Source organism: Cupressus sempervirens, chromosome 3 (genome assembly GCF_028749045.1).
Source record: "Cupressus sempervirens isolate cs-2001-9-10 chromosome 3, ASM2874904v1, whole genome shotgun sequence".
NCBI lineage: Eukaryota > Viridiplantae > Streptophyta > Pinopsida > Cupressales > Cupressaceae > Cupressus > Cupressus sempervirens.
This window is the reverse complement of record NC_143120.1, coordinates 1,112,244,931-1,112,268,387: the sequence shown is the minus strand read 5'-3', so window position 1 is coordinate 1,112,268,387 and position 23,457 is coordinate 1,112,244,931. Positions and strand designations below refer to the sequence as shown.

Sequence of the window (23,457 nt, the reverse complement as noted above, 5' to 3'; positions counted from 1 at the left end):
CATCTCACGGAAATACATTTAAACATGGTCCTACTATAGAAAATTTTTGGGCCAATACACGATGACTTTCATGTGAGGAAGCTAGCTTCAAGATTGTCAGTGGGCATGATGAGGGCAATTAGATGGAGAGGCCTTGATATTCCCGATCAACTGGAAGATGATGAAAATGTGCTGAGAGAAGATTATGTTACGGTGGATGGAACGGAGTTGAGTCCAGTGGATTGGGACGACATCAGGATCCTTCCTTAGAGGTAGTTACAAGGACAGTTGATCTACACATTGATTCGTGGTACAATGAGAAGTTAAGGCAATTACAAAGTCGGAAGGTACACCTTAGGAGAAGATGAAATAAAAGGAAGGTCCAGTGGAGTGAGTCAAATAGAAAGGTGAAGGCAGTAGCCAACAACAAAGATCAGTTAAGAGCAAGAAGAGAAGTTTGGAGGTTGAGAAAAGTAAAGAACATCAGGAGCCTCTAGCAAAGAGACAGAGTGTTGCACTATTAAGGGAGAGCATAATTGAGGGTAGGAGCCAAGAGGATAATACAAGTGGACAAGGGGCCGCGGTAGAGGTGAGTTCTGATTCGGAATCAAGTGGCTACAGTAACAGTATTGAGTACTTTCCTCTCTTGGAGAACCAACATAGAGATGACATGATAGTCACTAGTGAAGAAGAAGATAGGTTAATTGATATTGAGGAAATAAGCCAGGCGCTCGAGGCTGTTGGTGATGCTTTGCTAATCGAACCGAATCTAGATTTGGGGAGATGCATTGCACCACTATGGTTAAGGCAAATGCTTATGCCAAGAGGTGAGGTGGTGATTGCTAGAACAATTGAAGATATCCAAGGGTTAGTGGAAAAGGGTGATAGTGAGAAGCAGAAACAAATAGAAAAAATGGTGGCAATGGTAATCAGGAGTGATGATGACGGCCATCGAAAAGTTCAGATTGCTATACCAACGGTTAGCAAGGCATTGGATGAGATTGTAGCTCAGGAAAATGAGATAGTTGAGCATAACTTGGGAAGAATCACAGATGACATGGAATGTGAGGAGATCCAGGAGGGCACGGTTTCAATTAGAGAAAGGTTGAGGAAGGCAAACGAAAAGATTGTAAAGTTGGAGGCCGAGAACAAGTATTGGAGAGATTGCCAACCTATCCAACAGTTGCACCAAATAGCTCTTCCTCAAGACAACGGGAGCAACACAGAAGAGATATCAGCTCAGCTGCGCGAGGTCAAGGATTAGATCCATGATACAATTCAAGATGGGCGGAATTTCTCGCCTTCATTTGTCTCGTCATTCAGGTCATTAGTGGCTATTAGAGAAAAATTCAAAACGTTTCAAGGGGAGTGGAAGGATTTCCTTCCAGTCAAGGATTTAGCCATTCCTAGGCTATAGGCATTGATCTAGCTACCGAAGAAATATTTGGAGAAAACCAAGTTGGTAGATGAAGGAGGAATGAGTACGGTGGAGTCTTGGTTTGCTGCCTTGACCATCAGATTGAGGATACTTGAAGAGATATGGAATGAGATTGCACAACACAGCCTAGGCGTTGACACTTCCATTTCAACCACGATGAGCAATGTTGGGGCTGCACTTGATTTTGAAGATATCAAAGAAGAGAACGTCAATGAGACAAAATTTGGGTCGAGATTGGATGAGTTGGGGAAGGTTGCTATCGAGAAGAAACATTTGGGCACCCTTGCCTCTCTTAATGCCTTTATTAGATATGCGAAAGAATATGAAGGATCATGAGAAGACACTGCAAGCAGCAAGCAACATGATGAATTCAGCTGAGCTCAAGAAGAAGTACACATTTTACCCTCCCATGAAGGAAGTCAACAAGTTAGACAAGTTCATTGCCTTGGCTAAAAAAATGAAAGAAAAGGGTAGATTTATATTAGAAGATCATTTGATGTAAGCCCAAGTGGCAATTTCTCCTTCTTCTTGGGTAGGATAGGTGTCTGATTTTGATTGGCTACCATTTTGGTGCCTTTTCACTGGTTGCCATTTTTCCTTTTTTTTTCATTGGTCCATTGATGAGGTGGCATCTTCTCATTGGCCGATTAGGTGGCAACTCTAATTAGGGTTTCTAGGATTCAGTCTGGATCGTTGATTTTACCTCTTAATCTCTACGGTTGGTTGTAATTTTGGTCTCTATATAAGGCCATTTGCTCTCATTTGTAAGGGGTTGACAAAAATTGTTGCTAAGATAATACCAAAATTGCTTCTCTTTATCATTTTTGTTACTTGCATGGTGGTTAAGAACATTTGGTGTTATTGCATTGTTTCTACTTCCAATAGTTAAAGTTAGATTTCATTGAAGTTACTAAATTAGATTTTATTTCAAGAAAGTTAAGTAAGAGTAAGAGTAGATAGATAGTTGTATGGCAATATTAATTGATGTTTGATAGGGATCTATAAACTAGGCCACTAGCATCCTAGCGGCTTGTTAGGAAGCCTTGCGTGGTAATCTAGTCTTTTTCCCTTGAATCATTGCATTTATGGAGGTAGAGCCCTTGGTAAGCTTTCATCAGATTCGATCCCCATCCATTTGCTAATCTTTCCATTCATAGGAGTAGGAGTAGAGCAACAAGTAGTTGAGTAGTTGGAGTTTTGAAGAAGATTAGGAGGGCATAAGTCATTCGAACACTCACCCTTCGTCACCATTACCATCAACATCATTTGGCACTCATACAAAACCATCATCACCACCACCACAACAAGAGCCCGACAATCCTTGAATGAACAACGTAAGGCCACCTACATGATTAACCAGCAATTCACATTGATATAACTAAGTTAGTATCCACAGGTGTAAGGGGTTGACAAAAATTGTTGCTAAGATAATACCAAAATTGCTTCTCTTTATCATTTTTGTTACTTGCATGGTGGTTAAGAACATTTGGTGTTATTGCATTGTTTCTACTTCCAATAGTTAAAGTTAGATTTCATTGAAGTTACTAAATTAGATTTTATTTCAAGAAAGTTAAGTAAGAGTAAGAGTAGATGGATAGTTGTATGGCGATATTAATTGATGTTTGATAGGGATCTATAAACTAGGCCACTAGCATCCTAGCGGCTTGTTAGGAAGCCTTACGTGGTAATCTAGTCTTTTTCCCTTGAATCATTGCATTTATGGAGGTAGAGCCCTTGGTAAGCTTTCATCAGATTCGATCCCCATCCATTTGCTAATCTTTCCATTCATAGGAGTAGGAGTAGAGCAACAAGTAGTTGAGTAGTTGGAGTTTTGAAGAAGATTAGGAGGGCATAAGTCATTCGAACACTCACCCTTCATCACCATTACCATCAACATCATTTGGCACTCATACAAAACCATCATCACCACCACCACAACAAGAGCCCGACAATCCTTGAATGAACAACGTAAGGCCACCTACGTGATTAACCAGCAAATCACATTGATATAACTAAGTTAGTATCCACAGGTGTAAGGAACATTGCAGGTCTTTTCATGTGTTCATGAATATTTACTTTTCAAGAGAGGGATTGAGTGTTTGATATTCCATATCAAGTACTCAATCGCTATATGTTATGTAGTGGTACAAAACTAACATCAACATATAGCTAAACCTAAGATCATCAAGACAAACATGACAATCCCACACTATAGTCACTCCTGCATTCTTTTTATCTTTGGCCTAGGTGTGAAAAATTGGAAAAGAGGTTTTTCCCTATTGAAAGGACTCTTTGCAAAATCAATCGCGATGGAGGAAGGCCATTTAAGAAAACCAGTTTTAGGATCAGCTCCTTTCCCTAATACTAGCAATATCATCCCCAACCACATTTTCCTCCTGATCACCACTAGTACTAGTACTTCCGCTGCTACTCATTGTGCTTTGTTTTGAGTTTTAAATATGCAATGAAATTATGAGCTGAAACAAGGAAAAAAAATCAGACTTTTCAAGCTGAAAATCTATTAAAAAATTGGAAAATGGAAGCATAAAAGGTTTCATACTTGTTGCACAATAGAGGAAGCTCAAACCTCTGCTCAAGCTCTTGGAAGCAAAAGAATCACCTCATCTTCTTGCAAAATGAAAACCTCAGCTAGTTGCTAAATACTCCAACTTCACAAGCAAAACGAAGCAAATGACAAAACAACCATAATGTTGTCTTTTTTTAACCTTTTGGGGGGGGGGGGTGCACTTGGGTGACCAAGTTGGAATGAAAAAGTTAATGTTTTTTTGTTTTTTTGGGTTTTATATTGCATTGCAAAAATGGGAGATAGTTAGTTGTTCCCAATACGATCGAGTGATGTCTGGACATCCCCTCTCCATACCGGGGATGACTTACCATCCCCTTTTTTCACGTAGGCGTCCCCAAGTGTCGGGGACATCTTCTAGCATTTTTACTAATATGGGGACTGCGAGGGACGTCCAATACACATTCCCCCATCCTTGGGACGTCCCTGTCTCAAAAACTTGGGTTTTTCAGGTGGGGACGTACCCTTCGGGTATGTGGCCTGAACCTCTATTAGGGGTTGATGAGAACAAAAGGCTCACTGCAGGAGTACACTACCCAATTGATGAAGGTTAAATCTAGTTTCTATAAGACACTATCTCAGAGATGAAGGTTAAAGCCACCTTTTGGATCTACAAACCCAATAAGCATGAATTGACTGAACAACACTCTTTCCTTTACAGTTGCTTTGAAGTCCATTAGGAATGATAAATTTCATTCATACCTCTTCTTAGAGCATTTAACAGTTTTTCAACTCTGCTATGATATTTCAGCATCAAGGCTCGCATACAGAATCATTCCATACGTCCATACATGACAAATGAAGCAGATTATTTTCTTTTATACCACCTAAAATAAACAATTAGGTCAGCTTGTTAGGACTTCCCCAATGCACAATTAAATAAATAGAAGCACACTAAGGCATACACGCCTTCTTAAACAATTATACAACCATTATAGATATTAATCCACATGCTGAGATCTGTAATTAATGCTTGCCAATAAAGATTAACATGCTACATCGTCTTGTTTGCTGCCAGGATAAATATACCGCATGTTATATGCTAGCAACCATTCCAACATGAATCAAATGGTCCACAAATCTGAAATCAAGCACACAATAGAGCTTTCTAGCAAACCTTGAGTTCAGCTTGCCAACAAGTTATATCCAAAATACTGCAACTACCTCTGGCATGCTTGCTTGCCTGTTGCCTTGTGACTAGTCTTTTTTAAATCAACTGCAACTCATTCAATACAACACATCAAATGCTGTGACCATAGATATAAGGTCTACACTCATCCTGCAACACAAAATCATTCTTCCATACTCAGAACTGCTGAACATTGTTTGTACTGTACTGATTAGTAGCCAACAAAATACAGAATCCGAATCTGTCTGCAACCATATAATTTATGTTGACATCAATGACAAAACTTGTCATCAATACAACATGTAAACCTCAGAAGGATTTAATTAAAAAAGATTACCTATGGTCTTAGCACTAGATCTGATCACGTTTCCGGATTGATCTCTGATTGAACATCTTCCATCTCTGAATTGCGAATGATAACCCTTATCTACAAGCTGTCCAACATTTCATAAGTTATTCTTTAGACTAGTGTTACAAGGCTCAGACTCGACAAGCTCAAATCGGGCTCGGACTCGAACTCGGACTCAAACTCAGTGGCCGGACTCCACAATTTAAAAACCCATCAAATTCAAATATTTTGAAGGATTTTAAGTTTTTTCATGCATCATTGAACCAATTTACATCAAATACACAATAATTGAGATAAATAGAAGCTATTTTGCACACATACACAACATTTCATAGATCACATAAGTATAAATATGAATTTTTCAAAGAAATTACGTAAAGTTAAACTAAATAAGATAATAGAAATATAGTCACTATCAAATATTTGTAATATTCATGGAATATGCAGTCCATTAAATGTTATATTTGTATAAATCCTTAAATGCTATAAATGTATAAATCCTCCTGCCCTTGAGCTGAATTTTTTATTTATTTATTGTTGGCTGAAGGGAGAGTCCGACTAACAGGACTCTCTGAGTTTGATGAGACCATGGACTCTTTGAGTTTGATGAGTCCATGGAAACTCGCCTAGGACTTGGCCGAGTCCGAGGCAAGATGCCATCAGCCTCGGGACTCGTAGAGTCCTTGAAGGACTTATCGAGTCCTGTAACTTTGCTTTAGACAATTAACAAACAAAACATTGTCAGTATTAGTTTTACCATCGAGTGTTATAGAACCTCTCCCTTAATCAAGCATTGAGCACTGTGACAACATCACCATGAGTCGTTTTCAACTCAACAAACTTATCTTTGTCACCTGTCAACAGTGGAGGACTTTTAGGACACTTTGGCAATGATAAAATAGTAAATGTCATGTCCCCCCATTTTCGATTAATAAATAATAAATAATAAAAGAATGAGCGAATAGATCTAATAATAAATTATAATATAATTTACTATTAAATCAATTATAATAATAAGACGAGAATATATTATAATATAATAATAAACAGTATGTAATCTGTAATTAGATAAAATATTGTATAGTAATATATAATATTATATCATGAACAATTAAATGAAAATGCTAAAATATATTTGGTTGACACAATAATCTTATAAAATCAATATCAATAAAGAGGCTTACAACTTCCTCGTGAAAAGACCTAACCATTTCAGGAAGGTACTACTTTAGGTAAAGACATATTAGTCGGCGAAGTCATCATTCATAAAGATAGTGATTAATAATACAAACCGAATTTAATGAAGGGATGCAACATATTTACAGCATGAAATGGATATATGTAAATTGATCAATCATTTGGAGGGGGTACAATAAATTACACCCTATCTTGGGAATTATATACAAGCAGAGAACATCAAGGATAATATATCACAAACATATAAGTGGAGGACAAACCAAAGAACAGAAGAATAGATAAATGATACAAGCAGTGCTAAGCATATCTGACGTTACCAATATAAACACTAAAACCAATTTCCAGAAATTCTTCAGATTTGAAGGTATCTATTCTAAAGGACCTCTATGCAAGTTCAAGATTAAATACATAGATTATAATATAGGTTATCTCTCTATAATCAATGAGATAATTATTGAGCAATGGCAACTAACAAGATGCAGAAACAGAAAAGATATTTTGATGATTGGTAATCGAACAATGAACAATATAGTTTGCAGCAAGCATACGAAGTAGCCAGTTGGCATCGGTATTTGCAGACACTAAACACAAACCCAAATTCTAAGATGCACTGTATTATAACATACTCATATCTTGACGGAGAGCAGATGTTCCAGAGAGTATTATTAGCGATCAGAAATCAATGAACACAATCAGCGATAAGAGTGGATGGTTTCAGCAGATCGTCGGATGTGCTTGTAGAAACTAAACACAAAACCAAATTCTAAGATGCACTGTATTATAACACACTCATATCTTGATGGAGAGAAGACTTTCCAGAGAGTATTATTAGCGATCAGAAATCAATGAACACAATCAGCGATAAGAGTGGATGGTTTCAGCAGATCGTCGGATGTGCTATGTTTAGAGCAAACTGGGCATAGTTGATAAACAAGATACATAAACTTAAAACCATGGAGTGTATAGTATAGCCAGGTCATCAACCACTGATAAGAGATTTCAAATCGTAGAGTCTAGATGAACAATCTATTACAAATGCCCGTATGCTATGTTTGAAGATTGGCATAGACCCCGATATGGCTGAAGGGGCACCAAATAAGAGAATCAGTTGAATTATGAAAGACACTCATTACAAAACTATATTTCAACCTATCTTATGTACACTTGTATATGATAAAAAACGATATATCAAAGATAATAGAAGTCTATATTTTGTCAAAGATGGGCAATGACATATATATAAGAGTCCAAACAAGCTTCAGAGTAAATGTGATCATTGCATTCCCATGGAAAATCATTGCCATTACTGACATTGGCTTGAAGGGACATGATATAAATCAGAATATTCAACAACAGATTCGAAGGTAAAGGGATCAATCACTAGAGAAAGAAAATGTTTGTGCAACAAGAATAAGGGAGTTAGAAAGCAATAAAATAAGAGTCATTGAGTTAAGAATGAATGAATGAAGAATTTTAATGACATCCATGAGACCATTGGTCTAAGGGACCACAAATCAGAAGTATTATTCCTAATTCCTTTGCAGATCCAACCTCCTGCTATGAATCTCGACAATCAAACCAGGAGTTTGTCATATCTTATCATCATCGAACAAATTGTGTTAGCTTATGCGATCCCCTAAGATGACATTGTATTAAGTCCAAATATCCACATATGCCTTGCAATCAGTAAGAAAGTGACATTCTGTCTCAACCACCCCTTTTTCGCAGGATCTGTAGATCGTCTCCTTCCACTACTCTTTAGGCTTCTTCCATCTACCAGTCTCACATCTGAGATGATGCAATCCAATCCTCAATTGAGCAATTAACATCCTAGCCTTACTATTAATAGCTGATCCCAGATATGCTTGATCCCCATGCCCCTTAGAAGGATTGAAAACTTTGACATAATGTGTCTTTTTCCGACCCATGTTAAGAGACCACATGGCAGTTTGAAATTTTCCCTTGACGAACTTCTTTATTTCCGGGTTAGTTGTAGAACACTCTTGCAACTTGATATTCCACATGCTCAACCACTTTATGTTTTGTTTCATCCAAGCCTTCTTCCTATGATATAAGTAAAGAGATTTAAGAACGGGTTATACTAAATAGTAAATAATTATCCATCAACTAACAGCAGGATAAATCTATAAGGTGTAGCCGTTAGTATGAATGCTGATGGTATTCCTTTGGGGGAGTATCCTAAGCATTGGATAGATGAATAGCATGATTGTCATGTTGCATTCATGACTATGTTTGTCATTGATGTTAACATAGAATTATTTTTGTGAAGATTGATAGAGTAGTTGACAAAGAACGAGGTCGTACAAATTGCATATTGATGATGAGGTCATGCGCAATGGAGAACATATTCTACATTGTGCGCTGATAAAGTGCACAAGTGCGCGTATAGAGAGTCGAAGACATACGATAGTTATTTATGAATTACAAAAGAAAGTGTGCTTACAGAGTACCTAATAAATCGTTTCTGGTGATTGGATTGTATCTCATAGCAAGGATAGAATCGTGATGAGTGAAGTTATACATTGACAATAGATAGACTGATGATGATGTCAGTGAGGGCACGAGGTCAGAGATCACACATGTAAGAAGTTGTAAAGGTTGTGAGACGACAGTGATTTGTAATTGTGAAAATATGTAATTTTTTGTAATATCTTAATGAGGTCCTACTATAATTAATTGAGAAAGCCTCAAGACCGACTGAAGGAATTATGTTGAGGATATGATATTAAGGAAGGTAATTTTCCTTGTGATGTAGTGCGAATTCAAGTGTGATATGAGAAGTACTTGGTAAATGGGAGTAAGTGATCCAAGGGTTCATTGGATGTGAGTTGGAAGATCTAGTATTGAGATCAGAAGAGGATTGGTCCGGTCAAGAGGAAAAAGGAGTTCAAGATTACTCATTTCTACTATTCTGCAAGGAATAATACAAAGACCAGTTGGACAGTGAGTTCACTATTGTTGCCCCTGAAGCTGTTTGGATATTGGGTCCTTCTGCCTTCTACAACTACTAATAGGGTTGTAATCTCCTAATAGGCATTCAAAGTCTCCTAACAGGGTCTGATATGCACTGAATGTACTTCATTGGCTCCTAACAGAGTTCGTCCTCTTACAAAGAACTTTTATATTAATACATTTTTGTCGGTACTATCCCTACTGGGGTTTTCCCTCTGATCAAGGGTTTCCCTAATTAACATATCTATTATTGTTGTGTATGTGTATCTTCTTATGGTTGTTGGTTATATTGTTCACATGGTTAAGGATTAATAAGGTTGATAAATATTTTAATGATTGGATAATTGATTCACACCCCCCTCAGTTATCTTGGTTGACTTTACTTTCTAACAATTGGTATCAAAGCATTAGGTCCTTGAAGGAAAAGCTTAACAACTTAAGGAGATCAATGGCGGGTCACTTCAGAAAAGAAAGTTCAGAATTTGGAGTTAACTATGATAGCATGAAGGAAAAGATGAAGACTCATCTGCTATGTATGGGTCCAGTGTATTGGCTGATGACAAAGAATGGAAAGAAGATTGTGGAAGAAAGCAAACTTGAGGATTGTAGTGAAGCTGAAAGAGATCTGTTTATGTGCAATGTGCTTGCGAGAGAAGCTTTTTTGTCAAGTCTCTCTGAAAATAAATATAGTTAGGTAAAATCATTAGATACATCTCATGAAACTTGGAAAGCTTTAGAAATTACATTTGAAGGTGATGTGCATGTTAAAAAAATCAGATTACAGAATTGGATATGTTTATTCCAAGATGCTAAGATAATGGAAGATGAATCTGTAAGAAGCTATATTGGTAGAATACCCCAAATTGTTGCAAGAATTAAGAATTTGCGAAAGATTATTTGAAAAATCCTGCAAACTTTGACACCACAATTCAAGAAAACATCGTAGATGATTGGGCTAGTGATACCCTGCACTTAGAAGTTTACCAGAGAGACACTACTTGGTAGATTGGAAGCAACAAAAGTGAGCTTAAAGCAATCTGGAGATTCACCGAGAGTGGAAACTACTTTAAGTGCATTAAGTGTTCATCCTTCTTTACTAAGAAGTCCAAACACTAGTGGAGACTACACTAGCAATGACATATCCATATCTGAGGATAGAAGAATTGAAGAAGGAATTGTGCTGCTTGTAAGGAGAGAACCATATGGTAAGAGAATCTTTAAATGTTGGACTTGCAATGAATTTGGTCATTATGCTTCTAAATGTCTTAAAAGAGAGAAAAAGTATAAGAATAATTTCAAGTCTTGAAAGCCTAGAGATTGTTTGTATGCAAATAAAGATGATGAGTCTAAAGAAAGAGTTCAGAGTGAAAGTGATGATGAGTTAGGATTTGTATCTATAAAAGGAAAAAAAATTCTGGAAAAGGAATCATAGAAGAGAAAGCCCTAGTTGCACAAGTTGTGAAGAAATCTAATTAGATTATAGATGGTGGTTGTTCTCACCATATGACTGGAGACATGAATAAGTTTGTTAAGTTTCGTAATCATAATGGAGGAATTGTCAGAGTTGGTAACAATGCAGCTTGTCATATCAAGGGAATAGGATCTATTACTCTTAATGGAAAGACTAATACTGATGATGTCTATTTTATTGATGGATTAAAGCATAACCTAGTGAATGTTGGACAGTTGGTTGATTAAGGTTATCAGTTGCAATTCACAGAGAAGACATGCATTATCAAGGATAAAGGTGGTAAGTGAATTGACACTAGTACAAATTCAAGAGGTAATGTTTTTCAATTGAACCCTACAAAGATTACTTATTTGATTACAAGGTGGATAACAGTTTGTTATGGTATAGAAGATTTTGTCATATAAACTTTGATAATATTGTAAAGGCTAGTAGTACATTTGCTGTCAGAGATTTATCTAAAATTGTGAAACCTGCTAATGTTGTGTGTAAAGAATGTGTTATGGCTAAGAAGAAGAAAGTTTCCTTTCCTAGCAAGAAGGTTACTACCACAACAAAATTAGAGATTGTTCATACAAATTTGAGTGGTCCAACTAGAATAAGAGGATTCTATGGTGAAAGGTACTTCTTGATCGTTGTTGATGATTTCACTAGAATGATGTGGGTAGCATATCTTAAAGAATAACCTGAGGCATTTGAAAAATTAAAGTTTTTTAAGAACAGATTTGAGAATGAATCTTGAGTAAAGATAAAATGCTTAAAATCTGATAGAGTTGGTGAGTTTACCTCGAAAGAGTTTAACACCTTCTGTGAAGTAAATGGCATCAAGAGACAACTATTAGCACCTAAGACCCTTGAACAAAATGGGATTGCTAAAGGAAGAAACACGTCTTTAACAAAAGCAACGAGAGCCCTAATGTTTGAGAATGATGTATTAAAGACATTTTGGAGAGACGCTCAATCAATACAACAGTATACACAATGAACAAATTGGAGATCAGAAAAGGTACAAACAAGACTCCCTATGAATTATGGTTTGTACATGCACCCTCAGTAAAATATTTCAGAGTATTTGGAACTAAGTGTTACATAAAGAGATATGATGATATTTGATGCAAGAAGCGATTAAGGTATGTTCCTTGGCTATTCACTAAAAAACAAAGCTGATAGATGTTTTAATCAAAGAATTAAGACTATTGTTGAGTGCGCAAATGTAAAAATGAATGAAAAGTTTGGAGTTAAAGAAAGTATGCTAGATTATAATTCTGACGAAGAAGATAATTCCAAAAATGTTATAGGAAATGTGTTGAAGTTTTCTTTGAGACTAGCAATGATTTGCAGAATGATGTTCAAATTGTTGAGAAAAGAGAAGAACCAAGATCTTAACTTAGAGAAGAAGTAAGAGTTGGAACAGTAATGCCTACACCAAACATAAATTTGACAAAAGAATCACCCTGCTAATGACATCATTGGAAGCAAAGATAAAGGAGTTATGCCAATAAATAGTGTATATGATGAATTGTGTTTAATTTCTCAAGTTGAACCAAAAAGTGCATATGAGCATGCAAGGACAATCATTGTATTCAAGAAATGAAGGAAGAGCTAGAGTAGATTGTGAAGAATGAGACATGAGAATTGTTTTCTACACCTAAAGACAAGAATGTTATAGGAACTAAATGGGTTTTTAGAAACAAAATGAATGAACGAGGTGAGGTTGTAAGAAATAAAGCAAGATTGGTATGCAAAGGATATTCATAGCAAAATGGTATAGATTATGAAGAGACATTTTCCCCTATTGCTAGACTTGGAAGCAATAAGGATGTTCTTTGCTTATGCAGCAAGTAAGAAGTTCAAAGTGTATTAGATGGATCTAAGTCAACATTTTTGAATGGAGAATTTGAAGAAGTCTACATTGAGAAGCTTGAAGGATTTCCTTTGACAAAAGGAAAAGACATGGTATGTAGATTGAAGAAAGCATTGTATGGTCTAAAACAAGCACCTAGAACCTTGTATGCAAGATTGGACAAATATTTAGCAAAGTTGGGATTTGCTAAAGGTATGACAGATAACAATTTGTATTTGAAACAAATTGAGAATGGATTGTTGATTATTCTAATATTTGTGGATGCAATAATATTTGGAGGAAATGATGAAAAAAGTGACAAATTTGCTGATGAAATGAAAAATGATTTGAGATGAGTATAATTGGTGAGATGAAATATTTCTTAAGTCTACAGATTGTGTAGAGCAGTGATGGTATTTTCATATCACAAGCTAAGTATTTGAAAGACTCGTTAAAAGGATTTGGCTTGGAAAATTGTAAGCCCTTTGGTATACGTAACTGGCCAGAAGTTATCTAACAAAGATGAGACAGCTACAATTGAGTAGAAAAAGTATAAATATATGATTGGGGGTGTGCAATATCTGATTCACACTATAGCAGATATAAAAAATGTAGTTGGCATAGTAGAAAGATTTCAAGCAGATCCTAAAGAAGCACATTATGTATCAGTAAAGAGAATATTCAGATATTTGAAGGGTACACCTGATTTTTGTTCATGGTATGACAGATCAAGTGATTTTACTTTATATGCTTATATTAATGTAGATTGTGCAGGCAGTCTGGATGACAGAAAGAGCACCAGTGGTGGAGCATTTTTCCTTGGAAGAAGATTGGTTTCTTGGCAAGCAAAAAACATGACTGTATCTCACAAAGTACACTAGAAGCAGAGTATGTAGCTATACCAAACAAGTGTTATCAGATTATGTGGATAAAGAAGATGCTAGAGGATATTGGGATAGAGTTTCAGAACCTTTTATCATACATTGTGATAGCACAAGCACATTAAGTATGTCTAAGAATCATGTGTTGTATTCTAAGACTACGCATATATTGTAGTGTCCCCTCTTGTGGACTAAATTTGAATGTTGTAACTTGCAACCATTTGTTAGTAAGTATAGAGAAATTATATGTGGAACACATTAGAAATATTGGATTAAGTAAATATTAATCTAAATACTACCCATACTATGCTTCCTAATCCTTCGGAAGAGATCCTTCTCAAACTACTTAAGCCTCTAGTGAGAATTATATCTCGATTAGGTAATTGTCATATAAAGACTGTCTTCCTTAGGCCTCTTTGGGATCTCTGGTAAGACTACTTGGTAGAGATCCCACCTCTAACCAAGTTTCTTTTCTTTGACATTTGTATATGTTTGACCACTACAATATATATTGTTTCTAAGAGATTCACTACAAAGGAGTTTATAAATTAGTAGATCTGAAGAACTTGCTACCCGTACCATTCGTTGGCTGAGCATGCAATTGGAGAAGGGATATTGTAGGTCTTGAAGCCAAATGCCTAGGGTTTGGTCTGATTTTTGGCAAGGTTGGCAGTGCTTAGGGAGAGTAAAGCTAAGGACAACATTCATTCTAAGGAAAAGCACTGATTCAAAGAGACTTGCAAAACTTTAGTTTGTTAGTTTGAAGTTGTTGCTGCCTCTGGTTAGGTTTGTAACATTGTATGAAAATATTTTGCCTTTTGGCTATCATTAGTTTCATTGTCTATTTGTTGTCGAAGCTCTATAGAAAATTCAAAAGTTATTTCCATCTTATTGGTATTGCACATATTTGAGTATTTTGGTGGTTATTTTCCCTAAGTTAAACTGCAAATATGATTTAATGCTGCATATTTGTATTATCTTCCAAAGCACTCTTACCTCCAACATTCAGGGGAATTTTTTTTTTTTTGGGTGCATATTACAGAATTTACCATAAGAATGGAAATCTTGAGAAAACTACACGTTTCTGTATGCTATCCTTCTCCGTACTATGGATTAAGGAATACTTGTAAGCTATTTAATAATAATTAGTCACTTTTAGATGCCTCAAAGTGTGACCCTGTGTATGTGTCTTGTAGACTGGATAAATATTCTTCTCTTCCATTCAATCAGCAATTACAAACCTACTCTATATATGCATATTTTTATTACTTCACTAGATTTCATTTGACTGTGGCTATTTTGCTCAATTAAATGCAACCATATTTTGCTATATACAAACCACGGTGTTGATGGAATCATTTTTTTATACTTTGTTTGCTACATGTTTTTTTTTTACACAAATTTTTAACATTTTTTTTGCTTTGTTTCAGGCACTTCTAGAGGAATGGGTATTCACTAGATCAAATGGTGGACAATTTCTAAGGAGGGTATGTATCAATAGATGATTTGTTTGAATGTGATAGACGACTCCTAGTTTAGTTAAATGCATATAGTTGGATCCTTTTACTTTTGTTGTCTTAGGATGACTTGAACTTAGAAATACTTATCTTTTATACTTTGTAAAGGTTTGTATGGATGATGTCAACATAAGTGAAAAGAGTTTGACATGCAAAAGGTGTGAACTAAGCTAAATTTTGTATTAATAATAGCTTAGGTCCCTCATTATATGCATACACATCATTGTTCTAGCAATATTGAGGTTCCCTATATATCTAAAAAGCTGGTACTTTGATAGATAGGCACGTTACAAAGATGACAACTTAAGTTTGATTAAATCTCTTTTTATCAAGATCACAACTTAGAAGGATTTACTTTTTTTAAATCTTTTCATATAGAGGTTGAGGAAAGGATATTCTTCTATCTAGTTAATATCATTTTTGGCAAAAGCTGAAAAGATCATCAATAAACTAATAAAAAGCATCTTTTATAGTGTGAAGAGATCTCAAAGAACAATAACTTAATGTGTGAATTAGAAAAAGCGAAGCAAATATACAAGTGAGCCCAAAAAAGAAACTGGGCATGCACCTAGTTAACATTTATATATCAATTATATTACTGTACAACCAAAAACAATGCATGGCGAGATAGAGCAGACAAAATAGATTAGTTGATGTCAAATGGGACCAAACCAAAAAGATTCTCTAGTCAAAAGGAAAGAGTAATAGGGTAGCTCCGCTAGTACTTCCATGATTGGGGATGAGAGACGTGATTATGTGGCAGACAAATCCGTCCAGGCTATAGGTGCAGTAGGTACGAATGAGGTGAGAGTATCAGTGGAGTCGAGCTCTCATGTTGATTTGCTTCCTTTTGCTAGAAGCGAATCTATTTCTTCATCTCATACAACTGATGGCATTGGATAGTTGGCAGTGCCACATTTTCAGAGGGATTTGTTGTGGATTGTGGGGAGCAGGTTGATGCTTCCACAGATAATTTCTATTGCACAAAGTCTTTCATGGAGTATCTTTTGGAGAGTTTGGATGTATAGGAGGATTCATACAGTGTTTGAGGGTACTATCATCTGAGGCTCTTGTGCTATTTAGAGATCGGTGGGAAGGATTGTAGAGACTGCCTACTATGCTTCTCCATAGAGATTTTGAGGTTGGGTTTGCTAAGAGGGTTGCCCAGGATCCTTCCCAATCAATAGTTTGGATTTAGGGATCGTAGCCATCTTTTGATTCCGAGTTTGATGATGATGAGCCCTTAACAGAGATCGGGAGTTTTTATTGACATTACATTGCGAGGAGGGCTCATCACTTTTCTTTTGACCCACAGGTAGAGGACTTGGTTTCACATTGGTGTGGGTTGGCTCTAGTTTCATACCATCTTTTGCAAATAGGATTGACAACTGCAAGTTAGACCCCTTGCACTATCTACACACCTGGGATGGTTTAGCAGAGGTTGGAGTTAGTGGTAGTATTTCAGATACCTATGGTTGTTACCATCTCCACAATGTAGTTGGGTGTGAGTATCAGTTTGATGGGGACTTAGGTGTGGACAGAGTTGGTATTTCAGTTGGGTTGAGTTCCAATGAGTTATTGCCTCCATCAGGGCCTAGGGTCAGTTTTCAAATGATTTTGATGTTGATGCCCATTAGTTGGGTGTTGGTGCACATGAGTTGCTTGTACACAACAGGGATAGTATGTAGTTATACCTTTCAGATCCAGGTGGACTTTGATGCTCATTTTGCTCTAGGATTGCATCGAGACAAGCAATATTAGGGAGGGAGGATTGTAATGCCCCCATTTTTAGCAAGTTCATGCAGTTGGCTTGGTCAATTCACCATCGCGACCCTCGTGAGTTGACATTGGGATTTGAGGGTCTCTGTTGTGCAGTTATAGGCTTTTCATCAGCCTATAGTGTGTTTTGGCTCCATTTGAGGGACTTACTATTTATAGTAAGTCAAACTGTTGGTTTTGATAAGGTCAATTGAGTTAGAGGAATTGGGTGATGCTCTCAGTTTTTATTTTAGGTTTTCGGTTTGGGCTCCAAGAATCTTGGAGGGAGCATCTATTTATAGTAAGTCACCATGTCAAGTTCATTCATCGTCTTTCATCATTAGGAACACTTTGGTGTTGTCATATTTTGATTCTAATGCTTCTTCAGTTGTTTTTGTAAGACGGGTGAATTATTATTATTATTCATCTAAATACGCTGAGGTTGGTATTTTTGTTGTATTGTTGGTCGGTCACCTCATTATCATGGCTCGTTGGAACCGAGACGAAAAGTTTTAAATCGTGGGAATAAGAAACAGTGGCCTTGCACGTGAGAATATTAAGTTATGGTGGAAAAGGTCATTTTTTGAGCCAAAAGCAATTAATAAATTATATTAATGGCACTTTATTATATTTTAATTATTGTAGAGAAAGCTTCTTAAGTGGAGTTCTTTTTAGGAAATTGGTGCCATTTGGAGATTATAAAATGAGGACATTTGATGAGAAAAGCATCCAATTATTTGATAATCTTATTTTGCTTTCTCGTTTTTGTGACTTTTTTGAAGTTCTAATTTTTGTATGCCCTTGCTGAAGTATAAGGGTTTGGGATCTACAACTGAAGTATTGTATATTCAATTCTGAGAATTATTCCAAAATTTATTAACAAATTGAGCTGAGGTATACAATTTGTCATTTCTCCTACTGTATTAATTGTTGCTAAGGAGGAATTTAATTTTTCTTGTTGCTGGAAGTTGGTCTCGAATTTGTGAAAGGATTCGCTAGAATTGTTATATCAAATTGTTTGCTGGTTAATTTGGAGTTGGTGGAGTGCCATTTATATCTGTTGTTGGGCATTATTTTCTATATGCACTTTGGGAGCAACATATCTGCAGTTGCACTTATTTGTTGGAGAATTCTTTTGCTATTGTTAGTCTTCATTTCATGGGGTTTTGAAGCCATGTCTACATGTAAGTTCATGGATTGTAACTTCTAATTTTTTTTGGGTATTGTTGATTTGGATAATAGGGGATATTTTATCAACTGGGTTGTTGATATTTTGTGAAAATATTTAGTATCTAAATTGATATTAAAATTTGGAATTTTCAGCTGTATATTCCCTATGTAATTTCCAAATATTTGAGTTCAAATTATTATTGCAATATCTTCTCTTTTTCTGCTATATTGTTGTATCAAAAATTGCAAAACATAAAAAAAAAAAAAAAAATCAATTCTTCATCACAAATTGTTTGAGAGCCAGCACGGCTCATTACAGTTGTATCATAGCTTGATTGCAAAGTGTTTGACGAAATGTCAAACAATTGAATTATGAAAGAATTTGGTGTTTGTTGAAGTTATAACTAGTTGGGGTTATTATAGTTGTATCAGAGCTTGCTTGCAAAGTGCTAAATTATAAAAGAATTTGGTGTTTGACGAAGTTATAACCTATTGGGGTTATTATAGACAAGGTGTTGCTTGTCTGGTGATGCTCGATTGTGGGCATGTTCTACACTATGTTCTGATGACATGGTTAAGTGCACATGACGTAACTCGAAGTGCTACAGAAGATATGCCTGATTTAAAGTGAGTAGTACAGAAACACAGTAACTGTAAAGTAGTTTTTGATTTTTGTATGATATCTTTCATCTGAGATATAATGAGATGTGCAGTCAACTAGTGACAAAAGATAGTCTGATGGTGACATCAACAAGTGCGCAAGCCCTAATAACACACATGTGAGAAGTTATATAGACTGTGAGAAGACAATGCTCTTGTAATTGTATATAAATTAATTATCTTATTATAATTAATTGGGAAAGCCTCAAGGCCGACTCAAGGAATTATTTTAAAGATATGGTATAAAGGAAAGATGTTTTCCTTGTTTGAAAAATGTATTGTATTGAGTATCAATTGCGAAGTGCAAGGAGCAAAGTGTAATGCGTGTAAGTGATCCAAGGGATTATTGGATGCGAGTTTTGTGATCTGGTTACAAGATCTGAAGGAGCAGAGGTTCGGTTGACAGGACAAAGATAGAGGAGGGAAGTACATTTCATATCTATTATTTTGCAAAGAATAATACATAGATCATTTGGATAGTGGGTTCATTGGTCTTGCCCTGAAGCTGTTTGGACATTGGGTCCATCTGTCTTCCACAACTCCTTACAAAGCTGGAACAACTCCTAACAGGGTTGGAATCTCCTATTAGGGATTCAAAGTCTCCTAACAAGGACTCATGTACTGAATGTATTTATAGACTCCTAACAGGGTCCATCCTCTAACAAGGAACTTTTATATTAGTACATCATATTGTGGGTACCATCCCCACCGGGGTTTTCCGTCCGATGAAGGGTTTCCCCAGTTAACATATTTGGTGTTATTGTGCATGAGTACATTGTTATGGTTTTTGTTTATATTGCTCACATGGTTAAGAATTGTTAAGGTATCAGAGAATCAGGTCCTTGAAGAGAAAGCTTAATAGCTTTTGGAGATCGATGGCGAATCTTTTCAGAAAGGATAGTCCTAGATTTGATAGGGTCAACTACGACAGTTGGAAGGAGAAGATGAAGACTCATCTGCTATGCATGGGTCTGGGATATTGGGTTTTGACAAAAGCTAACAAGACGATTGTTGACGAAGGAAAATTTGAAGAATGCAGTGAGGCAGAAAGAGACCTATCCATGTGCAACATGAGAGCCAGAGAAGTTTTACTATCTGTAATTCCCAAAACCGTAGATTCGAATCCTATGAGCCTTGCCTGCTCGATGTTGGGATACCCAACCGGTTAAGGCCAACTTGACAGGATTGATCGATGCAATCCAAATCCCCTACGCTTCTGACTCTGCAAAACCGAGGCGGGTGTACCTGATCTTGGACAACAACCTTATATCCAAGATGTTTAAAGAAGATCGGTTAAAACATGAATACAATGAAAGTTTTCCTAATGGCAAGGAATATAGAAAAACTTCAAATTTGTGAATTATGAATTAAGAATAATAAAATAATATATGAGAGTTTTTTAAAAATAAAAGTGATTATTATAGATGATTGCAACAAATGAATATATTATTTCCTCAATGAAAAGAAATGAAACATTTGCTAGCATATGTATTATGAATCAATAATAAAAGACCAGTGCTTAATTAAATGAGCAATTAGAGTCAATATTATTAGTTGAAACGTACAACTTTATAAAGTGTAATATATTTTAACTATAAACAATTTTAATAATTCTGACGCGACAAATCAATTATATAAACGTAATTTAAACTAGTCTAAAATGCATTTTAACTCCTGTGGAGACAAATTAGACATAAATACGAAAATAATTAAATATTTCACAATATTTATTTTTATCAAATTTAAAATGCAATAATGACCCAGTCCACTTATCCAAATATTAAAATATTTATAGAAATTAATAAAAAACATTTATAAATGACACAACTTAATAATCATTTAAAACTCTAATGCAAATAAATTAAAATAAATATTTCTTACTGATCTGGAAATAAAATTATACTTGAGACACTCCTTACAGATGATCCATCCATTATAGTTCGACTCCAGAATCGCACGAGAACTCATGTGATAATCCACCATCCACAAGCTTAGTTCAAAACTTCATTTATTTACCATTGAAAGAATAAAATATATCAAGTGCATAAATATACGTAAATTTTTTAATATGAATCTTGTATTGTCTCCTGTTCTCTATTTGTATTGCATATTTATAATAAATAAAAAGGTACGTAAGGAATGGACACACCCCTTCATGATACCTAATTACAAATACTTTGGTAGTTGTAATGTCCCCTCTTTAGTATGACATGGCATTGTTCATGGATTTGCCTATTATAGACTCTCGTAGGCAGATAGGATTGATGAGAGAGTCATTTTGGCATTTATTTGGTGATTGGATGGCTTATAATGCTCTTGGAGATATTATTTTATTTATATGGGGCCTACATGTTATAATTCTAAGTTAAGTTGCACTTTTTATTTTATAAAGTTATTTAATTATAAAAGTGCATTATAATGAGATTTTATAATGGATGCTTCTAGAAGTTCTTAGCAACTTCTTAGAAAAGTGAATAAATAGAGGGCTTGGCCTCTCATTTGCATACACGGGATTTGGGAACTCAACTACATCTTCCATGAGCATTTGTGGAGCTTGATAGTTTGCAAATATTCAGCATAATCTTTGAGAACGATACCTCTCAAGAGATTGCATAACTGAGGAAGTGAAAGACCTTCTGAAGGGTTGCACATTGGAAGTGGTACTCAGCCATTTCATGTTGATCTTCAGTGGTATATTCAGTTTGGACAGAGATTTGATTGAGGGTTTGAGGGTTTTTGTTGCAAGAAGACTTGTGCCTTATTGATACATCAAGAGGATCAGTTCTTGGATATAAAACAGGGCATTTCTGAGGCGTTTTTGACAGGTCCTGTTATGCAACAACGACAGACATTTTTGCTCATAACTTCCAACCTGCTAGGAGTCTGATTTTACAATTTTGGGAGGTCATTCTACCACCCTAGGCGCCCCTTTTCTTGGAATTTTCGGCAGCTAACACTCCAGCAATTATTTTTGCCAAGGGCCGTACAGTTTGCACAGGTACGGCTGTACCTGCTGGCTGTACAGGGTCTGGTCTGGAGCAGTTTTCTGGGCGCAGCATTGTTGTTCCAGCTTCAGCATTCGACTACAGCATTTTTGGCAGTAATCAAGTTCCATTTTGATTGCATTTGGTTCAAAAAATTGCAAATGTCATATTCAGATATAAGGGTTTAAAAGTTCAGTCACTGTGTAATGGTTTTGCAATAATTCAGTCATTTGTATTCAGTCAGAGCCTACTGTGAAATCATAATCAGTCCATTCAATAAGGACTCTTAGTGTTGCATATTTGTAATAGTTTCAAGTGTCAGTTAATTGCAAAATCTCTGAGGTAAGTGACATTTATATTGAATGCATATCCATTGGTACTATTTAACATCATTGTTTTGTGTGGGTTTGGCATTGACAATTTTCAATCAGTTATTTACTATCAGTAGTTTAGTTGATTATATGCCAAGTGTTTGACGGAATTTCCATAGAACATATTTAGTTTCGTTCTACAGCAGTACAGTTCAGATTGCATGCTAAGTGTTTGACAAAAATTCTTTACTTCAGCCTTGGTAAGTTTTATTAAAATAACCTTCATATTTCTTTTTGATGCTCACTATTGCATCTTATTATATCTCTGTAAATATTAGAATGTTTCTAATATTTAGGTGTAGTCTAGAATAGAACATTTCTATTCTATTTGACTCTCCTTTTTGTATATATAGATCAGTTTGATCTCTGATTAATTCATTCAAGTATTCCGCCATTTACATTTGTAACATGGTATCAGAGCTAGGGTTTAAATCCTCTGTGCAAATCGACTGAAAAATTGTGTCTTCAGCTACTAGCGTTCTTGGAAAATCATGGATTTGTTTTCTGCAATTTTTTTTCTTGGAAACCCGTGGCTTAGTCTGTAAATCACAAATTTGAAGGTCGTTTTTTCTAATTTGGAGGTCGTTTTTTCAAATTTGTTCACACCCAGATCTCAAAAAGTGGGATTTTTTGGTTTTTAAAAAAAAAACGGGTCTGTCTATCCCTGTTGGATATTCTGCTCACGTTTATGTTGCTGGATTTTGTTGTTTTTTCTACCTGCAAACATCATTTTTTTGCCTTTTTGACCTCTTTGGCCACCGACTATTATTCTGCTCGAAACCCTACTTTTTTGACTTCGGAAAAATTTTCTGATCACATATTCTTGGTGGGTTTTTTGAAATCTCAAATGGGTCTTCATCAAATTTTTGTGGGTGCCTCATTTTTTGTGCCTCAATTTTCGAGCCAGCGGATCTGGATACCGACATTTTATTTCTAGGTTTTTCGAGCTCTTTTCTAGGTACTCCAATTTTTTTGGGTCTTTCATTTTCTCACCTCGAAGTTTGTGCCATTTGAAATATTCACATATTATAAGCATTTGTATCAGCAGCATCAGAAGTCAGACTCAATTAAATAGCAAGCCAATGTTGCTCAACACTCAAAGCAAAAAGAATCTATCTACCATGCCTTTATAGCCAGCATACCTGCAAATCATGTG

General features: G+C 35.8%; 1 protein-coding gene across 10 annotated transcripts in view; it reads left to right on the top strand.

Moving 5' to 3' along the window:
* The window catches only part of LOC149570682 (P-loop containing nucleoside triphosphate hydrolases superfamily protein), a 188,976-nt gene that overhangs the window by 130,167 nt on the left and 35,352 nt on the right, over window positions 1–23,457 (top strand). For 7 of the 10 annotated variants that reach the window (XM_089823228.1, XM_089823224.1, XM_089823227.1 and 4 more), the window contains one exon: window positions 15,272–15,328. The exons of the other annotated variants lie outside the window; for them this stretch is intronic. In XM_089823228.1, the coding sequence (XP_089679354.1) occupies window positions 15,272–15,328 (57 nt within the window). The remainder of the gene's footprint in view (window positions 1–15,271; window positions 15,329–23,457) is intronic. 10 annotated transcript variants of the gene reach the window in all.